General features: G+C 41.6%; 1 protein-coding gene across 4 annotated transcripts in view; it reads right to left on the reverse strand.

Moving 5' to 3' along the window:
• Wdr59 (WD repeat domain 59) overlaps nt 1-24,401 on the reverse strand; it is an 84,474-nt gene that overhangs the window by 16,098 nt on the left and 43,975 nt on the right. Inside the window, exons 10-21 of one of the 4 annotated variants that reach the window (XM_010644396.2) lie at nt 23,984-24,140; nt 21,217-21,296; nt 20,058-20,187; nt 19,813-19,937; nt 17,326-17,490; nt 15,145-15,240; nt 14,832-14,988; nt 14,265-14,334; nt 10,311-10,464; nt 6,827-6,883; nt 1,424-1,557; nt 245-326 (exon numbers count right to left, since the gene is read on the reverse strand). In XM_010644396.2, the coding sequence (XP_010642698.1) occupies nt 245-326; nt 1,424-1,557; nt 6,827-6,883; nt 10,311-10,464; nt 14,265-14,334; nt 14,832-14,988; nt 15,145-15,240; nt 17,326-17,490; nt 19,813-19,937; nt 20,058-20,187; nt 21,217-21,296; nt 23,984-24,140 (1,407 nt within the window). Of the gene's footprint in view, nt 1-244; nt 327-1,423; nt 1,558-6,826; nt 6,884-10,310; nt 10,465-14,264; nt 14,335-14,831; nt 14,989-15,144; nt 15,241-17,325; nt 17,512-19,812; nt 19,938-20,057; nt 20,188-21,216; nt 21,297-23,983; nt 24,141-24,401 lie in introns of all 4 variants that reach the window. The other 3 variants (XM_010644395.2, XM_010644398.2, XM_010644397.2) reach the window with 3 other exon arrangements.

Raw genomic sequence — 24,401 nt, forward strand, 5'->3', positions numbered from 1 at the left:
CGGAAAAAAAAAAAAAAAAAAAAAAAATCAGTAAATGCTTCAGGGTTTTCGCAACTCATAAGCAAAACATCCAGAGAGTTTGGGAAGCTGTGCTAGCTCTTAGAGACTGGCAAAAAGAATGAGAAAGGAATTGTGAAGTAGAAAAAAATATGCCTTGAAAATGTTGCTAATCCACAACTACCAAGTGAAAATAACCTGCTTCTACAGAAAAACCCAGAGCTCCACCCAAAGTGATGCACAATACCTGGACAAGATCCTTCCTTCCAACAAGCACGGCAGAAGTGGCATTCTTTTGACATGTTTCTTGAATATCATTCACGTTCAATCTGAAAAATTTTAAAAAGAGTAAAAGAGTTTCTCTCCTTTCAAACTCCTCCCGGTTTAACACACTAAAAACTACCTCTTTGGTTGTCACCCGAAGTATTTCACCCCTTGTTGCTCTCAAGCTCCTTTCCATCTGACCTGGGGGAAAGAATTAGCTAGAGATGAAGTTAATGGGGCTGTGGGGGAGCCAGCTTGGGGAAGGAGAAATTCCTAACCACTGTGAAGTCAGGAAAAGAGGCCATTCTCAAATATGGAATTGCTGACTAGCTTTCCTGTGCCACTGCCAAGGCTCAGGGGATTTAAATATGTGCAACAAGACTACAGCTTCTACACAGAATACTGTGCTAGGTATACACTATGAAAGAAATTTTTTCATTATGTGTTTAAATTCAGGAAGGAGAAGGGGAACCACAAGCCAACTCTGCAAACCAGTCACCCACCTCACACTTCCCTTCAACCAAAGCAGCTGTGTTCTGATCTGATTTACATATTAGGTGTGGGAGGCAGAATTCTAAGACGGTCCCCAAGATTCCTGCACCTTGCCGTATATATCTTGCACAATCCCCTCCCTCTGAATACAGGTGGGACCAGTGAATATTAATGGTATATCACACCCCTGATTAATAAGCAGGTGACTCTGAATTTGTTAAAAGGCAGACTATCCTGGGTGGGCCCAACCTAAGCAGGTGGGGCAGGTGAATGGTCTGTGAGCCACTCTTGCTGGTCTCAAGGAAGATGAAATTCACAGAAGCTTTCTACAGCTGCAAGAGTCCAAATTCTAACAAGTGAATGAGCTTGGAAGAGGACCTTGAGCATCAGAAGAGGCCACCAGTTAGCCAATGTCACGATTTCATTTGGGTGAGATCTGGGGCAGAGGCCCAGCGAAGCCACACCCCGAATCCTGATCCACAGAAACTAAAGAATAAATGTATGTTGTCCAAAGCTGACAAATTTGCCATTATTTGTTATGGGGCAACAGAAAACAAATACACTGAACTTCTCCTAAACTGCTTTTGAAGAAAAGCTTCCAACATTAAAAAAAAAAAAAGATTTGCCAATCCTAAGAAATAGCACAGCACAAATGAAATCTTGAACTTACATGTACAGTTCTCCCAGAGACTTGTGAACAGGAAGGAGGCACGAGACATCCTGGATGATGACCTTCCCAGCAGCCTTGATGGGTCGGTTGCCAGAGTCTGAACCCTCGCGCTTACTTTTCCATCTCCTTGATTTCTGGGGGAAATGTCAAGATGTAACTAATTGGGACTTTGTGGAGTGGAAGCCTACAGTTGCGGAGCTCATCACATTTTGCATCATTGGTAATTTGCAGACTTTAAATTACATCATGCCCACAATTACAAGAATCAGCATCTGTAGGAAATAGAAGGTTGGCAAAGGGCACTGAGCTTTTGATCCAAAATCCTAATGGGAAAATAGGCACCTACTGCAGGACTATCTATATTCTGCAGGTGCTCAGAAAATAATACCAGGAAGCCAGAATTAATGAATTAATTTTAAAACAGCAGGTAAATAAATTAGTAAAGATCCCAAAATGCAGAGGAAGAGTGAATTTTAAGGTTGAGTTCAGTACTAGGTTCAAAGTTCTTGACTGAAACAAACTATCAAAGTTTTTTTCTTCTCAGTTTCAAGAGGGTTTGCTGAAATTTTAAGTCAGACACAGCAGTGTGGGCTTTGCAAACCTTAATCTAGAGAGGAAGATAAAGAAATGCGGCAGCTTAAGGAGAATTATCCTGTTTTGTTTTTGTTTAGCAGGCCTGAATGATTTCTAGAGGTGATCATTTCAAAAGGTCAAAAATATGTGAGTCGGAGGATATGGGTAATGGACACAGGAAGTGCCCAACCCCCAGAGCCGTCCCTGTAAGTGGCTCTCTGTAAGGAATCTGGATGTGTGAAATGGGAAACATCCTGGAAAAACGATAATTATTAGAGTGTCACCCCACCTGGCATCTTCCAGATGACAACCAGAAAAGGGAGCAATACTGTATTCACTTTTATTTCATTTCCAGAAGTTAACAAAGAGGTCACCAAAGTGAGCCAACTATGGAAGGGAGTGACATATTTATTAACGAAGGAGACAAAAAGGAGCAAGTGAAAAGAGCCTGCAAGTGAGAGTCAGAAAACTAAGTGTAATTGGTCTTACTCTCAATATGACCCTGGACAAATTAATTTTTTATTGCAGTTTTCGTCTCATGCGTGTCACTCTTTCTTTGCTCATTGACAACTTGTGGATAATGAGCTCTGCTGTCCAATATCACAAGGTCAGTACAGGTACAATAAAAAGATATAGGTGCAAACTACACAAACTGAAAAGTATAACCTAAAAAATCCAATTATGATGAAAGCACATGAACTCTCAGGAATCTAAAAAAGCTCATTATTTAGATTACTCATAAAAAACTCATTTTCCACAAGTGATTCTTATATAATCACTCTTTTGTAAATTAGCCTTGGTCTAAATCCAGGCATTTCTGACCACTGGTGTCCCAACTAATCCCAAAGGAGCCCAATGCACATAACTTCTAGCAGGTTAGCATGTGTCTTGGGACTTAAAGCCAGGACACATTGACTTAGTACCAGGCAGGGTGAGTGAAGAAATCTACCTGAGGCATCTGTGAATCGTTCATCACGATATGGAGTACATACGCTGCATGATCAATTTGGAACCTTAACCCATTTGATCTGAAGTAAGTAGTTCTGTTACTATTTACTACTTATCTGTACAAGTGTTGTGTGTGTGGTTTTTTTGTTTGTTTGTTTTTGTTTGTTGCGGTACTGGGGATTGAACCCACGGCCTTCCAACTGAACTACCACCCCAGTCCTTCTATTTTTTATTTTGAGGCAGGGTCTCACTGGGCACTAATTTGCCCAAGCTGGACTCAAACTCTCAATCCTCCTGTCTCAGCCTCCTGAGCAAGTCATTATTCTTGAGTACAAGAAGTTTAATCTACTGTTTTGGGGTAGCTCTTCAATACGTTAGTGCTTTGGTTCTCTTCTGAAGAATTATGAGATACTATCAACAAAATTATTCTTTAGCCACAAACATCCTGATTTGGGTGCATATAAGGGAAGGACATGTTAAAGAGCAAACAGCCCTGTCAGAATGGGCTGGAGCCAGGCAGGCAGTGTTATCTGACATGAGACAGCTGTAGTCACACGTGCATGACCTGACTGATGTAGGAGGGTTACTCGGTGCACATCTGCCCTGCAGTGACAGTGAACAGCACAAGGTGTGTAGCTAGCTGGAAGCAACATGCTCACAGGAACCACACAATTGACCATCTCAAATGAGATTTAGGTTACTGAAGAAAATCTATGCTAAAAAGATTCCAACTAGAATGGAATATGATCAGTCTAAGTCTTCCAGGTTGGTTGGAAGGCTTCTAAACACGGTTCCAGGAAGTTGCCCTGGCTCCTTTATTGTAAAGAGAAAACAAGAAGCACCTGAACAATCGAACAACTCATGACAGCTGAAACAGATGGAGGCCTGGGGTTGGGGGGATGGCGTCTGCTAGCATTGAGAACACACTGAAAGAACCACAATTTCCTGGCTTTTAAAGCAAACCTAATAAAAGCACATTATTCATTATATGAAGCCTCATGGCAAAGTGGCTCATTTGTGAGTAGCCTGGTTCATGTGGAAACTGATGGTAAACATGTCCAAGTGTACGGATGTTTGACTTAAGACTTCAAGTCTTGCCTGTTGTTGTCACAGCCATGTTAGCACCTGCTAAAGGACAGCTCGGCCTGAGTGACACGCAGCTCACCAGGGCTCCCCAGCATAGAGGGATCGCACCTTTGTGTAGGAATGTGAGGCCTAGTCAAGGTCAGTTACACACCTGGGATTGGAACAGGCCCATCAGGCTGCTCAGCCCATTGTTAATTAGTTTTTCAGTATTGTGTATGATTTTAGGTTAACAAGGACAAGAATCAAGTCTCGACAAAGCTACCTGTTAATACATAATGGTCCATTTTTAAATGGATTCACTTCCATATGTAAGATTGACATTTGATTCAAGCGTTGCCTACCTCACACTATCCTACAACTACTGAGTTCTTCAGTCACTCTTCTGCTAAGCAACATGACTACAGATCCAGACCACGACTCTCTATTTCAGGCTGGGCTTGAGAGTCTGCCCCATACATGTGTTTTTAGTTTAGATAGATGAAAACTCAGTCTGAAGAGATGTCTTAGGACTCTTCCCCCATCTGCAGTCTTGGGTTACAAAGATCAGTAGAAACAAGCCAGTGTGCGCTGTCAATAAATACCTGACAAAAATGGAAAGATAGTGGTCTTTGACAAGTTTCTGTGATATCCTTCATTAAATTAGGAAAATCTGTATTTCCTGGGATTTATTGAGACACCAGCATTCTAGGATTTTCTGTTTGATCTGACTGGATGAACAGGAAATGCCTTCTGGAAACTTTCTCTGCTATCTCTGAGCCTACAATAGAAAGCGGTTTCCCAACATCACCCTGATTCTAGCTGCCACCAGGAGTCAAACTATAAAAGCCACATGGGACAGCACTAGTAGCTTGTTTTTTTTTTTTAAATCCAGCAAGGAATAACTAAAACATTATCAAAACTTCTTAAGTGATTAGAAAACACTGCTAATTTTTGCTGTGCTTTTTAAATTGGTGGTTGGCTTTAAAGATGAAATGTCTTCCCTTCAGGTTACAGGGGTCACTCAGTAATCCCAATGGCTAATTATTCTGGAGATTTGAATATAACAATGCTGCCTAAGTGAAGATATACTGAATCTCTATAATCAAATATTAGTTGGGGCCTTAGAGATTCTGGCTATTCTCTAACAAAAAGATGGACAAATTTTCAGGAGTTTTCCTCCAGGACTCTGGCAATAGAAAGCACTCCTGTTTCATCCACACTTCCCTTAAAAGTGATTTCACTTTTAACATCTTGCAGGGCAGTCTCTTTTGTCTATGCTGCTGTCAGGTAGTAACATATGGACTTCTCCCAGGACTATGGTTTTAGAGAACAATGCCATTCTAGGCTAAAGTAGGTTACTCCATCAGGGTTAAGGAAGTGCACCAGGGACTAAATGTTCCTCACCCTCTTGTGCTGCTCCAGTCCCACTCTGTCCAGCTTCGGTGTGTTTTGTGCTAAAATTGGTATTTCTGGAAGGCAAAGGACTCTTTTTCTTAGGTCTTTTCAAAGCTCCATCAACAGAAAATGTCCCTTCCCAGATTTCATGAGAAGGGACTGAGGAAAGAGAGACAAAGCAAGACAGACAAATTATGTGATAAGCTCCAGGATGCCCCACTTGAACATCCTAGGAAGGTGTTTGTGGCATATGGCAAAGAAGACAGGGAGGAAGGGGGAGGAGGGTACTGGTGCAAATAGCACTGAATGACAACCAACAGCCAGCTTGCCACTGTACCACCAGTGTTACTGTTACAATTGGAGGCAACATCAATGCCAGTAAATGGGTTAAATGTAAAGACAGCCCAAGAATAAGCCACCAACTGCTTCGCAGCAACCCCATCAACAATGAGTAATCAGCACAGTGGGCAGCGAGCCAAAATGGGTTCCTATTTAAGGAGCAGTGAAAACGGGGACTTCTGAAAAATCAGTGGAGCTTCAGCAGTTGGGTTGACTGGGCCCAGCTTTTTGAGGAAAGATGGCCATGTTAGTGGCCACCAGCAAGTTGTTGGTAGCAGTGGTACTTGCTCATCAGGCTCCTTACTTTATCTGGTTTTTATATAAAAAATGTTATAGGACTGTTCTCTAAACATTCTTTTTTTTTTTTTTTTTCCTAAACATTCTTTATACCACATGAAATTGACCTGAAGCCTCAAGGCTAACTTGAGGTCACCTTGGCACTACTGAAACTTGAAGGGGATGGGAGGAAGACAGAAGAGGGGATTGGCCAATAGGGATGAGTATGAAGGAAAGGAAGAAGAGGGGATAGCTATAGCAGAGGTTTATTGTCAAATGCAAAATACTTATGGCAAGGAAAAAATTTGTTCTAGAAAATTCCTAAAGGATAAAACTATCTTATGTATCATGCCAGTGAAGCAGGTGGGCACTTCCCTCTCTGAGCTAGAGCAAAACTACAAAAACAGAGGCCAAGTGGCAGAAGCCTCTTATATCTTCCTCTGCTCCCCCCATGCCAAAGGTAGGCATTTGAAACTCCATGGTATTACACAAATGCTCCAAGTAAAATCAGGTAAGCTAAAGTCATTTCATTGGGGTTCCTGCCAAGAACCCAGTATTAAGTTTCACTTACAAAGAAATCCACCTGTGATCTTTCCCAACATTTACCCATTTGTAACCCCATGATGGAACAAGGAGGCAGTCCTTGGAGCTGGACTCCTCAGAGAGAAGAATTTACTGTTGCTGGTCCTGAAAGCCAGCTAACCTGTCATTTCAGGTTCCTCAAAGCCAGGCAGGTGGCATTTTATTCTTGGGCCTTTGGGTAGAGACAGGATTAGTTAAGGAGAGCATTTGCACAGCGCACAGTACCGGGAAGTCGTTAATTGCTTGTATGGACCAACGTCGCCGGGCAGAGCGAGGAGACATCTGTGTGTGAAAACGTTACACCCAGGAAGAGGGAAGAAAAACACCAAGAAAATTAAAAGGGAAAAATATAGAATAAAACGAAAGCTTCCCCACATCTGATGGATTAAAAGGTATATATACCACAGAACTGGGAGTGGAACAGCAAAAAATGTGAACCTCAGAAACACAGTGTTCCAACTCCCTGGCTCCCCACCCCTCCCAGCACACGCCAAACCCAGCTTCACTTCACTGCTCTTCAGTCACGTTTTGGGCACAAGGAGTCTGATGCCAACACAGTTCTGATAAAGGGACTGCAATCAAGGGCTGAGGTGTTTGAACAAGGACTAAGAGTATAATGCAAGCAAAGAAATAGGGGAAGACTCTGTGGGAACCCCACCCCCACTCAATGAGAAGAAAACACTGGCTGAGAGGACAGTCTCATTCCCGAAAACGAAAAAGCTCTTCTACAGGCTCAGTACCCAGTTTGGGGGTGGGAGTGGCTGGGTGGGGACTGATGAGAAAATTGCACGTCTGGACAATGGGACTTTGGGGCTACTTTCAGAGCTATGCTGGGGAGTGTGGAGCCTTAGAAAACAAAGAGCAGGAGGAGGAATACTCTTGAGGGGATTTTAAGAGCATGGAACTGGGAGCACATGAGCCTGACTCTGGAGACCAGAAGGTATTTTATTAACATAAAGACCTCCCTAGGTTTTACACCAAAAGTATTTTAGTAACACACACTAAAGCACAGATGAAAGGCTGTGATTTTTTTTTTAAGTGTTTATAGGGTAATATCTAATGTTCATCACAAGTTCTGGGCCTTCTGATTTATCCTAGGAATAAACAAAATTTCATCAGCTATTAATAGTTGGTCTGCTTGCTAAATTCATTCATGTGAGCACTGCTTTGCTTTCTGACTTGCTATGAAATCAGACAGATTTTTAGGTCTCTCACAATTTTAAGTTTTTAGAGAAGAAACCTTGGAACACTGGGTGCATATAACAAATTGACCTATGTAGGGCAGGCTAAAAACACAAGAAAAACAAACAACAGTGTGCAAATGGCTCTTCAAAGAGCCTTTACAATCTCAAAAACATCTTGGAATTCCTTCACTACTAGATCTTCTGGCAGGCATATTCTCTACTCCTTCATTCTCTCTGTTAAAGATCTCAGGAAAAGAGTAGAGATCTAAAAGGGAATAAAAGTATGTTGGAGAAAAATTGGAGCACAAAATTTTTTAGTAAGCTGAAATGTTCCCTGAATAAAAGTAATAAAAAGTACTATCAGTTGACAGGTGAAGCTAGACTCTTGCGGACTAAAAAATGCTCCTTGAGGAAGAGCAAGCTCTTTAAGGGAGAAGCGGCAGTCCACGTAGATATGATGGCAGAATTTCGTGACTTTACTGCCTCCTCCACCCTAGTTAAAAACGATGGGCATGAACAAGCTTCAGGGAGAGATAAGGTTACTTCAGACTTATCACAAAATACCTGACTTAATCATTTTTGTTTTCTTAAATTAATAGGATGAACAGCATGAAAATTATTTTAGATAAAAAATGATCAAGTATTAGCAATTTCATATGATTTAACCTAATAATTATTATATGTCAAACACTAAAATTTGTCTACCTTCTCTAGAGAGTCTCAGGGTCCTGCAATGACCTTTGTGATATTGAATATACTCAACTCCATCCCCACTGTGATTTAGGAAATTTTCTGTATGCATATTGTACATCAATACCTAAGTTTCATGTGAGATTATAATAAAAGTGCCCACCCATTTCATTTTGGTCACTGTTTAAAACTTAAAGACCAGATGCTGTGTCAGACCAGGGTACTAGAATGGCCCATCTTCTGTGGAGTAGTGGTGTATTGGGAACTATCCCAAACAGTTTCACAATCTTCCTCCACTCCCCAGCAGATCCTATCAGCCCCCTGCTCCGGTCCCTTGTTAGGACTATGGTGTTTGCAGCCAGACCATCAGGGACATGAACACAGGTTTTACCAATGTTTTTACACTAGAGGAGGTCCTGTCTTGGAAATGGAGTTACTTTGACTACAAATGGGCTTTACACACAACCCCAAAGTCAAAAGTACTGCTCAATTATATCCCAAGCACAGGCAGGTAGCACCTGACATGAATAGAAGGGAAATTCAGATTTGCCTGTGACTAAAAGATCTCCTCAGCACAGCCCTGACTTAAAGTTTCTCACATTTATTCAACCATGAGTATGTCTGGGTTTTATGGCAATTAAATGCCTTAGTTCCAAACAACTTATCAAATCATCTACTCAGTTACCTGCTAGCCTGCAGAAAAAGAAAAAAAAAAAAAGTTAAAAAAATTTGAAAGTAAAGGACTTAAGGTGTTAGATAGGTATTCTAATGAGGTCTGTGACAGTCAGGGAGACAGAACTTCATCAGACATGTGAGGAAGGGGACTACGGAAAGTTGGCCGAGAAGGTAACAACCATTTTCTATGCTTGACTGAAAACTTTGCAACGCAACTGGTCCAGTTTGAAGCATAAGTTACTGCCACTCAGTCACATAAAGCTCTAAGACTACACAAAGTCAGGGCTGGTCACCTACCACAAGCCAAGGTTGGGTGCTACACTGCAACCCAAGTGAAGACAGTTCCAATACCTGACAGAAACTTGGTTTTAAATTTTAAACTAACTCAATTTTTAAGAACAAAATAAATTATTATTTCTCATTTAGCAGGGAGTGACACCCAAGAATTCCTAAGGACTGAGTTTATGCAGCAGCTCAGTAAACTGTTTACATGCTATGCCAGCTAAAACCTGTTCAAGCCAGATTCTCAGTCTGACAACACAGAAAGAGTTCCTGTGACCATTCCTATGTTCTGCCAGGACTCTCTACACTGCTGCTACCAAAGGTTTCTGCTGGCTCCGTGGTAACTACTTTAGGGACGATGAGTTCTCTAATAACTCTGGAACATAAGGACAAGTCAGGTGATTTCTGTATAAACGGATCTGTTCTAAAGGGTACTCATGCACATTCTTAACAGAAGTACAAAACCTTTCAGATATCAATTTTAAAGATCTCATAACTATGAAGTTCCAAATGTATCAAAACTCCTAGCTTTCAGAACATCCTTTAATTTGTTGACAAATACCAGAACGGCAAGGAAGACCTGATGCTATTTATTACACCTGAAATAACAGGGAGCAACTGGGTGGATGGAGGTTACATGACGGGGTCACACAGAGTGTGAAGGACTGCAGAGCTCACCCCTCCTCCCCATCCCACAAGCCACACTGGTTAAAACCAAGGAAAGGAACAGAGCGTTGGCCTTTCATAAAAGAACTAATTATGAAAGTGAAAGACTATACAGGGATTACTAAACTGCTGTGCATGGTAGGCAGGGGTATAAACAGCAAGGGCAGGGAGGGAGAAGAGTGAGAATCAAAGGCAATGGCTCAGGCACTTACCCGCTCCTTGTAGTAGAAGGAGCTGATGGAGACCTGCTCTTTCTCGCTGCGAGTGGGGCTCCCACTATACAATCGAAGATTGCCGGGGGCCTCTGTGCGAATCTTCATGGGTGCAATCAAGCCAGTGTGATAGGCAGATAGGGCCGAGAGAGATCTGTCATTAAAAATAAGAGTTATCTACCCTGGCTACAGTCTTTTCATATTTCTAAGAACTGCCATTCTTAGCATTTGATGAAACCAAGAGGAAAAGACATGGAAAGAAAAACAAAATTAAAAAAAAAAAAAAGTTTGAACTGAAAAATGTTTTATCTGCAGACAGAATGCTTCCATGATTGGATACACAGAATTCAAAGGAATCTACAAACTGCTAGAATAAATTAGTAAATTTAGTCCTCCCTTGGGCAGCACATATACTAAAATAGCAATCAGTAAATTTAGATACAAGGTCAATCTATACAAATCTGTATGTCTATATATTAGAAACAAATACTGCTAAAATATTTATATTGTTTCATTTACAATAGCATCAAAACATCAAATACTTGGAAACAAATTTAATAAAACATGTCAAAGCCCTAACAACACATTTAATTAAAAATGTACAGAGCCGGGTGTGGTAGTGGACGCCTATAATCCCAGTACTTGGGAGGCTGAGGCAGAAGGATCGCTGCCAGTTCGAGACTAGGCTGGGCTGCACAGTGAGTTCCAGAGCAGCCTAAATTAGGTAGTGAGACCCTGTCTCAAAAAAACAAACAAAAAAGCACATTGAAAATACAAAATATTACTAAGAGAAATTAAAGATATAAAAAACTGGAGAGATGTATGATGTTAGTGGGCTAGAGGATTCCATGTTGTTAAGGTGTCAGTTTCCTCTGAACCAATCTAGAACTGCATTGAACCAATACAATAACAGAAACTGGGTTTTGTTTTGTTCTTTTTTGGTACCAGCAATCGAACTTGGGTTCTTGTGCTTGCAAGGCAGGCACCGGAACCACTGAGCTAAATTCCTGGCCCTTGTTTTGCTTTTTAAATAGAAACTAAGTTGATTTTATTTTATGGAGATACAAAAAGATCTAGAATAGCCAACATAAAACTAAACGAGAATAATAAAATTAGAAGCCTTCAACTATCAGATTTGAAAACTTGCTATACAGGCAATATTATTATGAATTCAATAAATAAACATAATCTTTTCATAACTGGAACTAGAACAACTGTTCATCTCTACTGAGTAAAACAAACTTTGACCCTTAGCTTACACCGTACACAAGATGGCTCAGAAACCACAAAGGACCTTAAATCAGAAACCACAAAACTTTCAGAAGAAAATACAAAAGGAAATTTCTGTGATTTTGGTGTAGATAAAGGTTTTTTGAATTCAACACAAAAATCACTACCCGTAAGATTAAAAAGTGGTAAACTGGACATCATCAAAACTGAAAATTGGTGCTCGCTTTGGCAGCACATATATTAAAACTAAAAATTGCTGTTCATCAAAAATCATGAAGGAGAAAAAAGCCACAGATTAGGAGAAAATCAATACACACATCTAAAAAGATATGCAATGAAATTAAATATCACAAACAAATAAGAACTCCAGTACCTCAAAAAAGTGCATAATACTTAAACAGGAGCATCACAAACAAACATAACCAAATGGTCAACGAGCACACAAAAGCTGCTTTGCCCCATTAGTCTTGATCGCAGAAATGCTAGGTAAAACCACAATGAACACAAGAACCATGATGAGATAATATTTCACACCCACCACAAGGATAGAGCTTGAAAAGACTGGTTTGAGACACACTGTGGGGCAATCAGTGCTCTGAAACACCATGGATGCAATGGCACAACCACTGTGCAAATTTTTGACAATTTCTAACAAAATCAAACATGTCTATAGCCCATGACCCACAGTTTCACTCCTTGAGTAAAGAAATTAACACGCATGTCTATAAAGAGGCTTGTACTCATAATAACCCAAACTGGAAATAGCCCAAATATCCACTGATAGGAGAATGAACACCCTGCGCTGTACGATGTAATTACTGATCCACGCAGCCATGTGGATCAAGTTCAGCAACATTAAATTGAGTACAGTAAGCCAGATACAAAACAGTTCATGCTGCAGGATTCTATTTCAATAAAGTTCAAAATCAAGCAAAACAAAGCCAGGTGCAATGACACACACCTGGAATCCCAGCACTGAGAGAGGCTGAGGGAGGAGGGTCATGAATTCAAGTCCGACCTGGGCAACATAACAAGACCCTGTCTCAACAAGGGAAGGGAAGATGTCGGGATGTAGCTTAGTAGTATAGCTCCCTGGGATTAAACCTCCAGAACCATCAAAAGAAGGGGCAAAAATAACTACAGTGATAAAAGTCAGGACAGTGGTTTTTCCTCTGGGTGATGAGGGGCTAAGAAAAAGGATCAGGGACTTCTGGGAGTAAGGATAATGCTCTCTATTTTGATCTGAGTGTAGTCATCAAGCAGTCTGTTTCAGACCTGTACAATGTTCACTGTATCCCATTAAAGTACTGCTGACTAGAAAATATTCCTAGCAGAACTATGATCAAAATCCAGATTCAGACACTGGTTTCCCTTTGAAAGCAGGGGACTGTTTTCCAACAGAATCTGGTACAGTGCAAGTTCCTTGGTTACTGAATGCCAGATCCCAGATCTTGTGGGTCAAGGTCCCCTCTGCCTGGATCAGTGTGGAGCCTGGTGCCCTCCCAGCAGGGCAGCAGCGTGGGCTCACACTGCCGCAGGGGTTCTTCTTAGCCTGGTGACTCATTTCTAACTGTTGTGGCCAATGATGCTGCATCCTGTATACTGCATGTTTATAGCATGTTTATTCTACGTTCTCCTGGTGGCCCTACCACAGAACAAGTACTATACACATTACTTCATCCTTAAAGTTTAAAAACCAGGGGTCACAGAAACAGTGTGCACACTCCCCATGTGCCAGGCAGGACTTCCGGTGCCTTTCCAAAGACTTGCTTGTTCAGCATTTCCAGCAAGTAAAGGCAGTGGGTGCTGTTAGCACCGCCATGTCACTGCTGAAGAAACTCAGGCTGTTTAGATAATGTCACAGAAACACAGGGTCAACACGTAGGCCTGGAGAGTTTGGTCCTAAGTCTATAGCCCTATCCGCTACACTAGATTTCCTAGCAGGACGAAAAAAAAAGCACACAAAAAATATTGAAGATGACATAAACATGTTCTGTTTTTAACAGTAGCTCCTGGCACATGGGAAAGGAAAGGATGTTCTTTCGCATTTTAACCTAAAACTTCACATTGAGTTTTTCTAATATATTTATTTAATTTTTGCTCATTATACATATTTTGGTAATATTAGAAGAGGTATATCAGTGTTATAAACTGATGTCTTCAGTTTAATATTAAACAATTAAAACAAGCAATCCTTTAGCAATAGGAGAAAAGCATATTAAAAAAGAATTTGCCACCCAGGTACAGTATATTGGCACAGGCCTGTGATCCCAGCCACTCAGAAGGCTGAAGCAGCAGAGTCACAAGTTCAAGGACAGTCGGGGCAACTTAGCAAGACCCTGTCTTAAGATGAAAATTTTAAAAGGGCTGAATATATAGCTCAGCACTCCTTTGGTCCAATCCCCAGTACTGCAAAGGAAAAAAAAAATTATGTGGTTTGACAGTAACCTTACAGCAGAAGTCTCAGCTTTTCTTCAATTTAATGAACCTTGATCTTTCTCTGTTTTTTGGTACAACGAATTAAACTCAGAACCTTGCACTTGTGAGGCAGATGTGGCGCCACTGAGCTAAATTCCTGGCCCTTGATCTTTCTTGAATGAATACTACTGGGAGTTTACTTAAGAACTAAAACAAACTGTCCAAAGATAGACTCAATGCTCCTTCCCAGATTTCTGCTTCTTTCTGGCTCTGTGGCTGCAGAGTCCTCTGTATCTTCAGACTCACCTGGGAGTGGGTTCTGTTGGAGACACTGCTCGGTGCATTGTCATGGGCCTTGTGAAGTACACCAGGTAGCCTGCAAAGGAGACCGCAGATAGGCACATCAAGGTCAGTGAGCTGCTGGATGAGGAAACCCTAAAGCAGGATTGGGCAAGCATTTTTTCTATTTCAATATCCCTGAGAGATAACACATAGTTTAGTTTCATGAAATTGCAAAGGTTCGTGACTGAACAAGGTCAGAATTGCCAGGGTCCAGGAGAGATGGGATCAAATCTTCACAGGTACTTTACGAATCTCAGCTAGGAGACTTATCCTCTTAAGCTAAGAATCAGGGATCTGAGCAGACTCAAATCCAAGGTCATCAGAATGAAAAAATGAAGGTCTGACTTCTGGTGAACACTCTTAGGCCATGCCCCCACCACCAATTTGACATCACACCCTACGGCACTAAAAAGTCTTTTTGAGTTCTCAGGAAATGAATACAAAATCTTTTCTGATGATGTTTATACAGAACACATGACACTCTTGGTCGTACTCTCTTAAGATCTAGAATCAGAACCACAAGAGACCAACCTGCTCCACAGAACCTGGCCCCAGAAGTCCTAGGAAAGGGGATATTGGCATCCTGGTAAGACCCATAGGCAGTGGTGACCCGCGCAAATGTTGGTAAGGGTGGTGTGACAGAGTTTGGGAGTGCGAATGGGTTGCTGGAAGCGCTGTCTTCTTGGTTCTGAAATTTAAAATGCAAACTTAAAGACCACAACCTGTCTTAAAGCTGAATTACAAAAGAGGGGTACAATGTTAAAAATCAGGGAGCACAAGATTGCAGGGAGGAGAAATGAAACAAGACAGAACGCATCAGGTGGTATAATTTCACGATGCCCACCACAAAAGACTCAAGGCAGGAGACGAGCTGGCGCAGGCAGGGCTCCAAACAGCTCTGGTTGCGTTTCACTTTTTGCAGCGAGGTATCCTTCAGGATCTAGAAAAAGACCCAAAACACAGTCAAGAATGGCACCATACTAGCCAGGCATGGTGGCACACGCCTGTAATCCCAGCGCTTGGGAGGCTGAGGCAGGAGGATTGCCATGACTTTGAGGAAGAACAGTCTAGGCTAGTTCAAGGACATCCTGGGCTACAAAGCAAGACCCTGTGTCCAAAAAAAAAAAAATTAGAAAAAAGCAGAGCACCATATTCCCTGGCTGCTTTACTCTGCCAAGTAGTCAGAAGCATGGTGTGCAGGAGGACTGGAGCATGACCAGGTCTGAGGCTTCTGGAACAACACACTCCTATCTCCTGTGGGGTGGAGAGTCAGAGAGAAGGATGTCTTCCTGAGCCTCCTCGAGAAGAAGCCCTGTGCAGCCAAGGAGCCACACATGCTGATTTTGGCAGGGAAGGTTCTAGTAACAGAACTATCCTCTCTCCAGTGAATTCTGCCCCTTGGTCTCTCCCACTTGTTCACAAGAAATGGCAGCGCCCTGGAGGCAACACCTGCTCACCAGGACTGAAAGCTGTTGTGGAGATGCAAGCCAGGAGGAACAGATTTTTCCTTGGTAAAAATCACAATTTTTTTCTTGGTCCTTTAAAGTGATAAATCCTACTGTGCAGCAGGAAAAAAACAAAAAAATCTTAACATTTTAAGGTGCATGCTATTGACAGGAAGCTCTGTCCACACTGAGGTGGGCATATGAATTGGACCACGTGCAATGGGCCTCATCCAAACCAAAAGATGCTGTAAAAAATCACAGACTTGGGGAAGAACTAACAAACTGTAAACTATCTCAATAATTTTATTCTGATGTTATGTTACATGAGAATAATATTTTAGATATACTGGATAAAGTTAAAATATATTAAAATTAATTTACCTGCTTTTTAGAACTTTTAAAAATGTGGTTACTGAAAATCAGAAATTATATGTGGCCTGCATTATATTTCTATTGGACAGAACCAAACTATACCTTTAAAGACTTCCCATAAGCTTATCTTTTTACACCAATGCAAAATCCAAAACAACAACAAGAAAAAACCCCATCTTTTTCGTATGCTTAAACTAAGCAATGAAATAGTCTAAGTTTAAAATGCCAAATACTATACCACAAAATCTCAGTAATTAGCATTTCAGGGATTCTTAAGCCACTTGGAAAATTTCTGGTTACATATCATACCACAATGCACAACACTCATGTATGTATGATTCAAAATGGGCAAAGATAAGCAACTCTCAGCTTGGGTTTGTCTGGGAATTTTAGTTCCTTCACTCATGTAACTGCTCAAACCAAAAAAAAAATTGTATTACCAACTGGCTCATGATTTTTTACTTTATTTTTCTGAGACAGGGCCTCACTACAATGTAGCCCTGGCTGGACTTGAACTCTTGATCCGCCTGTCTTACCCTAGGTGCTGGGATTAGAGGTGTGCGCCAGCACACCTTGCTCCATGGGCTTTTTAAATAAAGCTCTCCCCTCCTCACATCAAGCTTCTGAACCTGCAGGGTTGAAGACCGGCCAACAGGCTGTGAGGGCCACACACAGACACTGCCATCCCTCACACACATGGCCTGTGGCTAGCTAGCCTCTCACCAGGATAATGCCGGTTCCTTCTATAAGATTGATTCTTTCTAATGACTATTACATTTTTTTTCTGATTATTAAATATCTTTTAGCTTCAGAATACATCTTGCCTATTTTCTCTAGATAAATAAAATTATATTGTAGGGTTCCTAACCTGGATTGATGTATAGCTTTAATGCAATCTGTGAGCATATCATATGTGATCTAAGTATTTATATGCAATACTTCTGAAGTTATATACAGCATTTGTGCAAATCTTTCTGAAGAAGGGTCCATGGTTTTCATTTGATTTCCAAAAGGCATCTATGATCCAACAAAATGGTTAAGGACCACTGTATGAATGGTATCTACAGGAAGTAAAAGGCCAGTGTAGGAAACGTATGACTCTTACATCTCATCTATCTGAATTTTCACTCAATTTTCCTCCTCAACCGAGACACTGCTGCACATGAGCAGAGATCATCTTACAAAAGCAAGGAGAAACTGGGGCCCACCTTTAACAGCTTAGCTTTCATGGTGGACGTAATGGTGGTGGGGTTAATAAACTGGAAGGAAGGGGCAGCGTTGTTGGGGTACTGCGCCGGGAACTTCACCAACATCTTGACGCGATGGTTGCTACAATGTACAGACACTGTGCAGCTCCTATCTGCTGCATCCATCTGCAAGACACAAGCCCACAACTACTTTGGAGATAGACTGCAAAGAGCATTCAGATGCAAATGGATTTGCAAACCCAGCACCCTACACACGTTAGGCAAACACTCTACCACTGAGCTCTACCTTCCCCGCAAGATGCAAACAGTTTTAAGAAAGCTACAAGAATGCTCCCTGTTCCTGGAACCTCAATAAAGGGAGGAGAGTTTACAAAGACAAGTGAGTCTGGGAGATACTTCATTTTCAAAACAGATTTTTAAATTTTAGTACTTATTTAATAAATTCAAAGTATTTTGATTAAAAAAAAAGCTTTATCCCAAAGCTGTGAAGTTGGCTAAAATTTGTCAATCTGACTTTGAGATGAGAAAATAAGCAAGAAGAAACTAAAAGAAATAATTTGATTAGGGCCGGGGATTTAGCTCAGTGGTTCTGCAGCCTGCCTCGCAAGCTCAAGGTTCCAAGTTCAATCACTGGTACCAAAAAAAAAAAAAAGAAAATAATAATAATAATAACCTGATTCAACTTAAAAAGTACTCATGGGAAAATCCATAGACAGAGAGTAGATCTGTGGCTGCCAGGAGCTGAGCAGAGGGCAAGTAGAGAGTAACTGCTAATGAGTAGGGGGATGTTTTTTAGGATGATGGAATATTCTGGATTAGATGGTAGTGATGGTTGCACAACTTTATGACTACACTAAGAACCAGTAATTGCATAGTTTAAAAGGGTGAATTCTGTGGTGTGTGAATTAGACCTTAATTTTTTTTTTTGGCACCGGAGATCGAACTCAGGTCCTCACACTTGCAAGGCAGGCGGCAGAACCACTGAGCCAAATCCCCGGCCCTAGACCTTAATAGTTTTTAAGAGGGACTCCTGAGGAAAGAAATGAAGAAGATCTTCTTAAACCATATTACTGGGTAGCCACATGGTTTTCAACTAGGCCAAAGGGAGTATCAACTGAGTTAATATAGATAACTATTTGTTGATTTCTGGTGCTGTCAATTAGAGAGGGCAGCTGGAGGACAGTGAAAAGAGCAAATATGGCAGAAAGCCAGAGATTTGGATTCAAACATTATCCTCTTCCACCAAATAGCTGCCGACTTTGGACCAGCCATTTCACCTCTGGTATCTCAGTCTGCTCACCCATAAAATGAAGTAAAACACTTGCTAGAGGATTTCTTTTTTTGGTTTTGTTTTTTTGAGACAGGGTCTCACTACGTAGTTGAGACTGACCTGGAACTCACTATGTATCCCAGGCTGGTCTCGAACTCACAGCGATCCTCCTGCCTCAGCCTCCCGAGTGCTGGGATTACAGGCGTGTGCCAATTTTTTGTTTGTTTTTAATTCAAACTGGGCTTGAACTCACTATGTAGCCCAAGGTGGCCTAGAACTGGCAAGCACATTTCTGCCTCAGCCTCCCAAGTGCTGGGATCACAGGCATGTTACACCATGCCCAGCTTTATTTTGTTTTTTATTTTTTGAGACAGGGTCTACATGTAGTTCAGGCTGGCTTTGGTCTCACTAGACAACCCAAGCTGGCCTCAAGCTTGCCTCTATCCTCCTGCCTCAGCTTCCCAAGTGCTAGCATTACAGCTGTGCACCACCACTCCTAGCTTAGAGAATTGTGAGATAGTCATGTAATGGCATATATCGCTGCCTACAGTTAAATGAATCTGGGCAAAAGAAAAACTAACCAAGCATTAAAACTCCTTCCTGGAGAGACGTGCAATTCTCTGAATCAAACAGTTTCAATACTTGCCCAAAAGTGAAAGATTAAATGGCTCCATGTGTTAAGTGAATAGAAGTTTTGTCCACCTTCTTACTGTGGACAAAATCAGTAAGGAAATAACCAGCTTGTAAAGGACAACAGTAAGCATAGTGCAGAGAGCCTGGGGGTCAGGAGGGATTCCAAAGTCAGCTCTGCTTTAACTCCCCCACTCTCTGCCAGTAAGAGTACTTCCCGGTACAAGTGGCGTCATAGGTAGCAAAACGAGGTATTGGAGCACTTAAGGAGGAGTGCATGCTGTAGTTCATCCCAGGAGAAGAGAATAAGGCAGGAAAAAAGTCTGGGGCTCAGGTTGCACCTCAGGGCTAGCTGCTTGCCTAGCATACATGAAGCCCTCCCTCAGTTCTAATCCCAGCACTGCCAGGGTGGGAGGTCTGCATCTGGGAAACATCCATTTCTTAAAAAAAAAAAATCTAGGAATTAAGACAGCAATCAGAGAGACTCACCTGTTAGAGCTGCAAAGCTATTTGCTAGCTGAAATAGCCCCTTTTCCCACAAACCACCATGAGCAAGCATGAGACAGGCTCTTTAAGCTATGAGTTACCTCTACATTGACATTCCGGATCTGCACATTGATAAGGGAGAACTCCTGCTGCAGAGTCTGCGGCAGGCCCAGCTGATCTGACTTCCTCTCCTCCAGGAGACTGCTAGGGGGATCTTCCTTTAAGGCTAAGAGGAGAGACACTCCATGTTGGAAAACATTCTGGAAAGTGAGTCCATTCTGGGTATTTGCTAAATAGCTATGAAATGTGTAGTGAGCCCTCTCCTCAGACCAGTCTGACAGGGTACCTTCTTCCTCCCCGTGGCTTGAGTTGTGCTGGTGATCAGTGTCTTGGGTGTGCAGGGTCTTCTCTGGTTCCGGCAGAAGAGAAATGCTCTCAATGAACTCATCACTATCCAATATGTCATTGGCACAGAGCTGCAACAAAAGGTAGAAGACAGAGGACTATAGAAGTCAGTGGAAATGATCAGTGTGTCTGGTTCCAGTTGTGACTTAAAAACGAGTATCACAAAGGACAGAGATACATCAGCCAACAACTGATGCAATCAAAATAGATTTTACCCATCACCAACTCTCCCTAGTTAAATACACAGGGTAACAGACTCTATTACTCTACTCTGGACATTTTTCTTCACATTCTAAGTTTATGTAGGGCTCAGAAAAAATTAATTGAAATCACAAACCTTCGTGGCATCACTTAGCCAACTCAGGAGCAAAAATATCATAACCTCAAAGCATATGGAGCAAATACTACTTTCTGGAGAAAACAGACTGAAAAGGCAATAGAATCACGAGACTTGACCAATATGCTCAAGAGGGACTGGATGCTAAGCAGTGTGGCAAATCATATCTAGTATTTCCCACCGGTTCTGTGCAAGGCAGTGTGCCAGGTACTTTGGGGGATGCAATACCAGTGAGACATGTTTCTCACCATCAGGGAGTTAGCGTTAGTTGTGGAGAAGACAGCCCATGATGGGGTAGAATAGAGCAGGGATCACAAAGTCAGTTCATAGCAGCTGTCATGTATCGTGTATGGAGGAAAAACTGAGAGCAGCTTCACAGAAGTGTTGTCGATGGATGAAAAGGCTCTGAACAGCTTCAGAATACAAGAGGAGAAAAAGGGCATTCAGAAGCTCTCTGGGCTTAACATGCTGAATACTTTGGCTCTTAAAGACCCCAAAGTCAGCATGGCATACCCCAGCCATTCAGCCAACCAGCCAGAATATATTAAGTGTCTACCATGTATTCTCTAACTTCCACAAATACGGATTTTTTTTTTTTTTTTTTTTTTTTTTTTTTTTTTTGGTACTGGGGATCAAACTCAGGTCCTTGTGCTTGTGAGGCAGGTGGTGGAAGCACTGAGCTAAATCCCCCGCTGTCCACAAATTCTGAATCTTGCATTTTAAAGTTATCAAGTTATAGTGTCCAACAGCACTGAATACCTACCCTCTGCATCTGGAAATCTACCCGCCACATTCTCAAGGTCTGATCACGGGACCACGTAACCAGTTGGTAGTCCTTGGACCCTAGAAATCACCAAACAAGCATTCTAAAAATTCTTCTGGATTCAACACTTATTTTGTTACAAGTCCCAATAGAGTGACATTCATTCATTCACTGATTCATTCAAACATACATACACTCAACACTTTATTTGTTGTTGTTGTGGTACCAAGGACTGAACTCTGGACGTTGCCCTTGTGGGGCAGGTGCAGTGTCACTGTGCTAAATCCCTGGCCTCCAACACATTTTTTTTTCCAGCAGGGTCTTACTATGTAATTTGGCCTTGAACTTGTTTCAGCCTCCCATATACTAGGATACTGGTGTGGGCCGCCATGGCCAGCCCCAGCAAATATTTATTAAACAGCCAGGTATTTTTCTAGTTACCAGGGCAATGGCACAAATAATCTCTATCTTTATAGAGCTCACAATCCAATGATGAAAAAAAGACAAGCAAATAAAAATACAATAAGGGCCAGGGATTTAGCTCAGTGATTCCACCCCTTGCCTCGCAAGCGCAAGGTCCCAAGTTTGATCCCTGGAACCAAAAAATAAGAATAAATAAATAAAAATACAATAAAGTGCCAAATAGTGTTAAGAGGCATAAAAAATAACACAGAATAAGAGGACAGAGACTGATGGGACAGCTGCTTTTAGACAGGACTCCCCAAGGAAGTCCCACTGGAGCAGAAACTTAAATGAAGTGAAATAGTAACTGGCAAATTAGCCGGTGGAGAGTGTTGCTGAGATTTGTGTCACACTGAACTTTCACCTCTAGCAAATGTTTTTCCTTTTATATGCTCCTGAGGAACTGGGGATGAATACATATTTTGTAAAAATGAATTATTTTAAATGCATTGTGGTATCCTACTGTTCAAAAGAATCTTTTGATAAAGTGATGCGTCTCTTTAAAAAAATGATTAATTGACATTTAATCTTCTTAATTAACTGAATCATATTTTTGCATACTAGGTCTGCTTAAAAGGAAATTATTCTGAAAGGTTCAGGGTGCTTTGTGAGAGATCTTATGAAAAAGCAGGATGCTTAGGGCAATTAACAGCATCTTGAATCTCCCTCAGTAGAAATAATCTCAGCCAATTACCTCATTTTATGGGTGGGGAGATTAAGGGGAGAGAACACGATCAAGGGCCTGTTCTCATATTATTTCCTTCTGTGCCACTATCCTTAACCAAAGTTTTTAAGACTATATCCCTAACAAAACAATAACTATTCTTTTTTCTTTTCAGTTAAAAATGTTTTATTAGTACACGTTTGCATGTACTGAGTCACATTCCTCCCGGAGAATCGGTACCATACATATATACATATAATAGATCTCAATTCTTCCTCATTCCTCTTCTCTGCCTTCCCTCCCTCTCCTTGCACCCCTTGGTCCCCACTAACGCGCTCTGCCATCTAGTCTCACGTTCACAGTCACCAACTGATCCTACATTTGGCCGTTTTACAAATCCTTGACTTGAGGAGAAGGCATGTGTAAGTGCTTCATAATCTCCGCTCTTCTACGCACTCCTTTTACCCTTCCCACTCTTCCCCACAGGGCCTTGCTTTCCCAGCTTCTTTCCTTGCATCTTCTCTCTACCTTCAAAGAGTGAGGGCTGCAGCCTCCACCAACTGTCTCAATCTCCTTGCCCTTGAAGACAAGAAAATTGGCCCTGCTGCCTCTGTTTAGGCTATTTTATAATCTAGCATCCAGCTTTCAGCCTTCATCCACTTTGGAACATCACCCCCGCTTCACAACCCATGGCTTCTCTTTTGTTCAATTAAATGCTTTTGTCTTATTCTTCATTTTCATACTTCAGCAACACCTGAAACCAATGACCACCACTTTCTTCATGAAGCATTCTTTTCCCTTGGCCACACATCCTGATTTTCTTCCTACCTCTTTGAAAGATCCTTCCTCTAAGTGATAATCAAAACCAAGTCATGAGGTGGCCTAATAAAAATTGACTAAAGATAAGCACTACAAATAAACTGGAGCATCATTAGGTTGGGAGGAAAGTAAACAATTAACAGTAAACAACAAAGTAAACAATTAAACTCAAAAAAGTTCAAAACCAGGCAAACCTAAGCTATGTTTAGAAATTAATAAAGTGATAAAACCGTAATTTTTTTTAAAAAAATAGAAGTTACTATGAAAAGCTTTACAATAGTGATGCTGCGCCAGGCCATGCCCATGCCTATAATCCTAGCACTTGGGAGGCTGAGGCAGGAGGATCGATTGAGTTTGAGACCAGCCTGGGCACACTATGAGTTCCACAACAGTCTGAACTACATAGTGAGACCCTGTCTCAAAAAACAAACAAAAAAACAAACAAACAAACAAAAAATAGTGATGCTGCAGGGGAAGGAAGAGGATTGTGGTCAGGAAGCTTCTGGAGTCCTGGAATGTTCTCTCTCTAGACCTTGGTGGGAGTTACAGATTTATATGTATACATGTGCATAGATATATTTTTTTTTCTTTTTCTTTTTTTTTGGTACTGGGGATTGAACTCAGGACCTTGTGTTTGCAAAGCACGTGGCAGAACCACTGAAGTAAATCTCATCCCTACCCTCCTATGATTAAAGGCAGTGCGCTCCCTCTTTGGTTCCTAGAGCCCAGCCCTGCTCTGTATGCTCCTTCCTGGCCCACATGGCCCATATGCCCGGTGCTGCCACTCATCACAGCTCAGAGGGAGCGATCTTCCCCACAAACCTTCCTTCTGTCGCCTCCACTGGAACTCCAGTACCACATCATCGTGTCCCACAAAGGTGTGGACCGGGGTGTTCAAGTCAAAGACATTCCATAGGAGCAAGCTGTTTTCCCTCCGAAGCTGGGGAACCATCACTGTCACTAATCCATTGCTGAAAGGCTATAGCAAGAAAGGGAAAAGCATGGATCATTCTGAGAGAATCAGCTGTTTTCAAAATGGGAATTCTTCCTAACTAAAACTGATTAGACGATAAAGCCAGGCATGGTGACACACACCTGTAATCCCAATACTTAGGAGGTGGAGGCAGGAAGCTCACCATGAATCCGAGGCCAGACTGGGCTACAAAGTGAATTCAAGGCCAGCCTGAACTACATAGAAAGACCTCTCAAAAAAAAAAAAAAAAAAAAAAAAAAAAAAAAA

The sequence above is a fragment of the Fukomys damarensis genome, unplaced genomic scaffold, assembly GCF_012274545.1.
Source record: "Fukomys damarensis isolate Sample0158 unplaced genomic scaffold, DMR_v1.0_HiC HiC_scaffold_32, whole genome shotgun sequence".
Taxonomy (NCBI): domain Eukaryota; kingdom Metazoa; phylum Chordata; class Mammalia; order Rodentia; family Bathyergidae; genus Fukomys; species Fukomys damarensis.